The sequence below is a fragment of the Carcharhinus amblyrhynchos genome, chromosome 6 (assembly GCF_965287045.1).
Source record: "Carcharhinus amblyrhynchos chromosome 6, sCarAmb.v2.hapA, whole genome shotgun sequence".
Lineage (NCBI taxonomy): Eukaryota > Metazoa > Chordata > Chondrichthyes > Carcharhiniformes > Carcharhinidae > Carcharhinus > Carcharhinus amblyrhynchos.
This window is the reverse complement of record NC_137329.1, coordinates 11,484,680-11,491,687: the sequence shown is the minus strand read 5'-3', so window position 1 is coordinate 11,491,687 and position 7,008 is coordinate 11,484,680. Positions and strand designations below refer to the sequence as shown.

Sequence of the window (7,008 nt, the reverse complement as noted above, 5' to 3'; positions counted from 1 at the left end):
CATGGAATCATAGAAACCCTACAGTGCAGAAAGATGCCATTTGGCCCATTGACCCTGCGCTGACCACAATCCCACCAAGGCCCTACCCCCACATCCCTACATATTTACCTGCTAATCCCTCTAACCTACTCATCTCAGGATACTAAGGGGCAATTTTAGCATGGCCAATCAACCTAACCCGCACATCTTTGGACTGTGGGAGGAAACTGGAGCACCTGGAGGAAACCCATGCAGACACGAGGAGAATGTGCAAACAGCAGCACTGTTGGGAAAGGAGAGAGTGCAGAAGGTAGCTTTATAGTCATAGCTAGGGTGTAGAGAAAGATCAACTTAATGCAAGGTAGGTCCATTCAAAAGTCTGATGGCAGCAAGAAGGAAGCTGTTCTTAAGTCAATTGGTACGTGACCTTAGACTTTTGTATCTTTTTCCCGATGGAAGAAGATAGAAGAGAGAATGTCCGGGGTGCGTAGGGTCCTTAATTATGCTGGCTGCTTTGTTGAGGCAACAGGAAGTTTAGGCAGAGCCAATAGATGGGAGGCTGATTTGTGCTATGGATTGAGCTAAATCTGTAGTTTCTTTTGTAGTTTCTTGCTCCCACTACACCCACTGAGCCTGCTACATTGATGGGCTGAATGGCCCCCTTCTTCAGTGTAGAGATTCTGTAAGGCACTTTCAACCATATTATGAATGGGGTTACAGGAGTGGACAGGTGAGACCACACAAAGTATGGGTCGATAGGCGATTTGAAAACACCAAATGCAAGGATATGCTGACAAACACAGCAGGGTGAAAACCATCCACACATACAGCAATTAAAATGATAGATAATCTCTGTAGAAATAAAAGCAAGCAGGGTGGCACAGTCGATAGCAATGCTGTCTCACAGCGCCAGGGACTCGGGTTCAATTATGGCCTCAGATCACTGTGTGTGTGTGTGTGGAGTTTGCACGTTCTCCCCTGTGTGCATGGACTTCTTCCGGGTGCTCCGGTTTCCTTCCACAGTCCGAAAATATGCAGGATAAGTTGATTGACCACTGATTCTGGTGTCAGGGGGATTAGCAGGGTAAATATATGGGGTACGGAATAGGGCCTGAGTGGTCAGTGCAGACTCGATGGGTCGAATGGCCTCCTTCTGCACTGTTGGGATTCTATGATTCAAATAATTGTGGACGTTAACCTGAAACAAAGGCAGAAAGTGCAGGGTAAACTCAGCAGCTTTGACAGCACCACTGGAGAGAGGAATAGAGTTGGCTTGACTCCTATGTGACTCTTCTGTTTCTCTCTCCATAGATGCTGCCTGACCTGCTGAGGTTTTCCAAAACTTCCTCACTGGAATTCTACCACTATGCCTGCCACGGAATCGGAGCGGGCGAGGGGCGGATAATGGAAGTGTCTGTTGACCTTGGACGGGATTTTCTGCTCTCGCTCGAGCGAAGCTGTAAAATTCCACCGGTTTCAGATTTCCAGGACTGCCATAGTTTGCTTTTATTTCAGTTTTGCAATCTGTAGAATCACCAGTCACTTAAACAATCGCTGTCTTAACCTTTCAAGTGCTTGGGAAGGAATGTAATCTTTCTTTGAGCTATGATCTATTCATTTTAAAATAGCCCCGTCGGTATGCAAGGCTTTTTTAAATTTAAAGCCATAAATTAAAAGTTAAGTACCGGGGTCTATCAATACAGCACAGTGGCACAGTGGTTAACACTGCTGCCTCACAGCTCCAGGGACCTGGGTTCAATTCCAGCCTTGAGTGACTGTCTGTGCAGAGTCTGCACCTTCTCCCCATGTCTGCTTGGGTTTCCTCTGCGTGCTCTGGTTTCCTCCCACACTCCAAAAACATGCAAGTTAAGCGGATTGGCCATGCTAAATTGACCCTTAAAGGAAGGTTAGGGGAATTAGAGGGGAAAATACGTGGAGCTATGGGGATAGGGCTTGAGTGGGATGCTGTTTTGGGGAGTTGATGCAGACTTGATGGGCCGAATGGCTCCTTCTGCCCTGTTGGGATTCTGTGTCTCTCTGAAACAGCATCTTACACGGGCCCATTCCCCACCTTATCCTTGTAATCCCACACGTTTACCACGGCCAATCTCCTTAAAGTACACCATTTGTGAGACACAGGGGCAATTTAGCATGGCCAATCTATCTAATCCGGGGGGAGGAAACCGATTACAGACAAGGGAGAATGTGCAAACTGGAAACAGACAGTTATCCAATGCCAGAATCGAACCAGGGTCCCTGTTACTGTGAGTAAGTAATGCTAACCACTGTGCCACCATACCATTCAACCCCTTCAACCTCTCCTTTCATATGAAAGCTGAGCTCTGCCTCAACTCCATCCTTTCTCCATAGTACCCTCAGCCAAAAAACTCGATTGAACTCAGTTCCAGAACTTCCAATTTTTAAGCAATTGTTTCATGGGATGTGGGCATCACTGACCAGGCCAATATTTTTTTTATTGCCCTTCCCTCGTTGTCCTTGAAAAGCTGTGGTGAGTCACCCTCTTCCTTTATTCTTTTATGGGGCGTATGTGTCTCTGGCAAGGCCAGCATTTGTTGCCCATCCCTAATTGCCCTTGATTTGAGTGGCAGTTAAGAGTCAACACATTACTGTGGGCCTGGAGTCACATGTAGGCCAGACCTGGTAAGGACAGCAGATTTCCTTCACTAAAAGGCATCAGTGAACCAGATGAGATTATCTGATAATTGGCAATGATTGGCTTTGATTTGATTTATTATTGTCACATGTATTACCATCCAGTGAAAAGTATTATTTCTTGCATGCTACACAGACAAAACATACCATTCATAGAGAAGGAAACAAGAGAGTGCAGAATGTAGTGTTACAGTCATAGCTAGGGTGTGGAGAAAGATCAACTTAATGTGAGGTAGGTCCATTCAAAAGTCTGACAGCAGCAACAATGGTTTCATGGTCATCAGTAGATTCTTAATTCCATTATTTTTATTTCAAATTCCACCATCTTCTGTGACAGAATTTGAACCCGGGTCCCCCAAAGCATTAGCTGAGTTTCGGGAATTTATAGTCTGGCGATATGACCATTAGGCTATCACATTCTTGCTAACTTTACGGTTGAATCTGACACATGCGGAGACTAAGGATGAAATTTTTCGGCTGCGCTCAACCCGAGACCAGGAAGTCCCACTCAAGGTCAATGCATCTTTGCATGGCCCATGTCCCAACCGCTATGGTATCTGTAGCGGGTGGGATGGGAAAATTTCCACCCTGATTCTTTCTTGTGAAACGTGTTAACAACTTTCCAGATGTGAAAGGCACATTCTGCAATTGGCACGACTCTAAACAGTAAGGCTGAGGTGGCCAGGAGGTGTAAGCACTCGGCAGTCTGAGTGAGGGCAATGCCTCGTTGAACGCGTTATGAATTGCCGTGCTGCCAGCTAGCAGTGAAGTGCTGTGACAGAGGAAAGTTATCATTTTAAACGTACGTTCAGCTCTTAGAGGAACAGGCATGTGTTTTTTCCAAAAACAAATTCTCCGGTGACCTGGATAGAAGAGAGCACTCCCTGTGTAAAAGGAAAGCAGGAGAACGGCATTAATCACTCAGGTGCAGATTATTGTCCGCTCTCCGTGCTCTTAAAAATACACTGTAGCTTGATAAGACCACTTCAGGAGCTTGAGATGACACATAAGGGGAAGAATTAAGTGTGAACGAAGTGACACTGAATCGGGGAGGTGGTAGCCTAGATGTAAGAACATAAGAATATAAGAACATAAGAAATAGGAACAGGAGTAGGCCATCTAGCCCCTCCAGCCTGCCCCGCCATTCAATAAGATCATGGCTGATCTGTCGTGTCTCAGTTCCACATTCCCGCCCTCTCCCCATAACCCTTAATGCATTAACGCTAGGCTGTTAATCCAGAAACTAGGGGCCCGATTTTACCATCAGGTTGTGCCCATTTTCGGGCGTGAAAACTTCGGGCATGAGGCGAGTGGTGCGATCCACGTCCACCTCCCTGCTGGTTACCAAGGCCTGAAAATGGCTGCACCTGAAGTGGACGCGACGGCCATTTAAATGTATTTCCATGCATTTAAATTGAGTTAATGGGCTCCACGCCCAACCTCACCAGCACTTCCCTCTTTACCACCGATCCAGAATTGGCGCGAAACAGACATGCTCCATGTCAGTCCAATGTGGGTGCTTCAGTTAGTGAGGGATAAGTGCCGAGCATCTGACGGCTCTTTGCTTGAGATGAGTGAGGAGGAATGGGGTGGGGGGGGGGGGTGGTCTGCTGCTACTTTGCCTGAGACCAGTGAGAGGGAAGGGGGGGGGGTCCGCTGCCATTCTGTCTGAGACCAATTAGAGGGAAAGGGGGGGGGGGTCTGCTACCACTCTGCCTGAGGCCAGTGAGGGGGAATGGGAATGGGGAGGGTTTGCTGCCACTCTGCCTGTGATCAGTGAGGGGGAAGGAGGGGGGAGGTCTGCTACCACTCTGCCTGAGGTCAGTGAGGGGGAACGGAGAGGGTTTGCTGCCACTCTGTCTGAGATCAAAAGGGGTGAAAGGGGATCCACTGCCACACTGCCTAAGATTGGTGGGTGGGGGGAGGATGGGGGAACGGGCCATGATCAGTCTGGGTGGTGGGAGGAGATGGGGGGATAAGGAGGTTAGCAATGTTATGGGGATGAGGCAAAGTCTGTGGGGTTGGTAGGGCAGGGGGAGGCATGATCCGGCCCGAGAGCAATGTGGCAGGAGAGCAGCATTCTGTTTTTTCTTCTGCGCGTGCGTAATAGGAGGCACCAATCGGAGTTGCAGGGTTTTGGGCGCATTACACCCCACCCACAGGCCTCTGCAGTACAATTTGAAATTGCTGATTTTTTTCAGGCAGAGTGCGTATGGGGGTGCCTCAGAACGGGTCTAAAAGTCGGATCTGAAATACTCCCAGTTTCAAGCCCACCCAACACTTAGAATCAAAATGGTAAAACAGGTCCCTGGGCTAATGTTCTGGGCACCCAGATTCAAATCCTGCCATGCAAGTGTTGGAAATTGAGTTCAATTTAAAAAATCCGGAATGAGGAGTCTATTGATGACTAATTGTCAGAGAAACCCACTAATGTTCTTTAAGGAAGGAAATCTGCTGTCCTTACTGGTCTGGCCTACACATGACATAAGAACATAAGAAATAGGAGCAGGAGTAGGCCATCTAGCCCTTCGAGCCTGCCCCGCCATTCAATAAGATCATGGCTGATCTGAAGTGGCTCAGTTCCACTTTCCCACTTTCTCCCCATAACCCTTAATTCCCTTGTCTATCAAAAACCTATCTACCCGTGACTTAAATATATTTAGCGAGGTAGCCTCCACCACTTCAACGGGCAGAGAATTCCAGAGATTCACCACCCTTTGAGTGAAGAAGTTCCTCCTCAACTCCAATCTAAACTGCCCCCCCTTATTTGAGGCTGTGTCCTCTAGTCCTGCTATCCTTTCTAAGCGGGAAGAATCTCTCTACCTCTACCCTATCCATCCCTTTCATTATCTTATACGTCTCTATAAGATCCCCAGACTCACTCACATGACTCCAAGCTCACAGCAATGTGGTTGACTCTCAACTGCCCTCGGGCAACTGGGGATGGGCAATGAATGCTGGCCAGCCAGCAATGTTCATGCCCCCATGAATGAATAAAGAAAAAAAGATTACTGGATAATATTAGATGGAAAACCGTATTGTGATCTAATTTTTGTAACTAGCTCCACAGAGTTTGGGAAATACAGGTAACCTGTCAGGAATTCCTCTTTTTGCAGGGAGTTGAGTCTATTTTCTGCAACTTGGAACAGGACCAGACACTGTTCTTCATTCAGGTCTATGTGATCCCGGTGGCATTCCTGCTGGTTTTAGTCATCGGGCTGACGATGAACTGCCTTGCTCTATGGGTTATGATCTGTAAGACCAAGCCCTGGAACCGCAGCACCCTCTTCCTCTGCAACCTGACGATGGCCGACATCATGTGGATGCTCACCCTCCCCTTCCTCATTCACTACCACTTTGCCAGACTGCAGTGGGTTTTCGGAGACCTTGCCTGCAAGATGGTGCGGTGCATGTACCACGCCTGCTTCTACTCCAGCATCTACTTTGTGACTTGCATCAGCCTGGACCGTTACCTGGCTGTCGTGCACCCTTTGCAGTCATTCTTCCTGCTCAGCAGGCGACAGTCCTTGTATGTGTGCGTGGGGATCTGGGTGCTGACATCTGTCGTTAGCATCCCCTCCGCGCTCATGACCTTCATCACCCCTTGTTCCCAAAACCGAACCGTTTGCACCCTCTACATCTTCTCCTACAACACTAACAAGACCTTACCCTACACGTCTGTCAGCACGGTGACTGGCTTTGCGCTGCCCTTCGTTGCCATCTGCTACAGTTACTGGAGCTGCACCAAGGAGCTCAAAAAACACAGCATCCAAAAGAAGAAGAAACTCTTCAGGTTGATGTATTCGGTGCTGATCATTTTTGGCCTCATGTACCTGCCCTATCACCTGGTGAGGAATATCTGCATTGTACTAAGAGCCTTCTGGAGCAACCAGACCAGGCTGGTCTACAGCTCGGACGTGGCTTTCTCAGTGGAGATGGCCATCTGCAGCTTCAACACCTGCGTCAACCCTTTCTTTTATTTTGTAACAAGTAGCAACGGCAAGAACTCTCTAAAAGAAACCCTTTCCACTTGTTGCGGGGAGACCAAGCAGCAGGTTAGGTTCAAGGTCGCTGCTGTCCATCCAGTCTAGAGGGTTTGGTATTCAGGCTGATTTTAGCACCTCTTATATTGCACATTGACCATTTATCACTATGGATTCCAAACCTTCCATGGGACTGCTTGCTAGAACTGTGTCGATAAAGATATTTGTGCACTTTCCACTGTTGACTTATCTTGAGTACTTTAAATATTTAACATCTCTCACGCAGTTAAAAAAACATTGCTGCTAATTAATCTTTTCCGTACCAATTTAAAAATATATATATAATTGGTTTTTCCAATCATTTTTTATTTTA

The 7,008-nt window shown here is 47.4% G+C and overlaps 1 protein-coding gene across 1 annotated transcript; it reads left to right on the top strand.

Moving 5' to 3' along the window:
- The first annotated feature begins 5,876 nt into the window (after nt 1-5,876).
- Nucleotides 5,877-6,743, top strand: LOC145344408 (P2Y purinoceptor 1-like). Its single transcript, XM_080191537.1, has one exon. It carries the CDS (start codon nt 5,877-5,879, stop codon nt 6,741-6,743), a length of 867 nt encoding a protein of 288 aa, XP_080047663.1.
- The last annotated feature ends 265 nt before the right edge of the window (nt 6,744-7,008 follow it).

What these genes read in the sequence shown, in the direction of transcription:
- LOC145344408 (XM_080191537.1), top strand. Translation starts at nt 5,877, where the DNA reads ATGAACTGCCTTGCTCTATGGGTTATGATCTGTAAGACCAAGCCCTGG.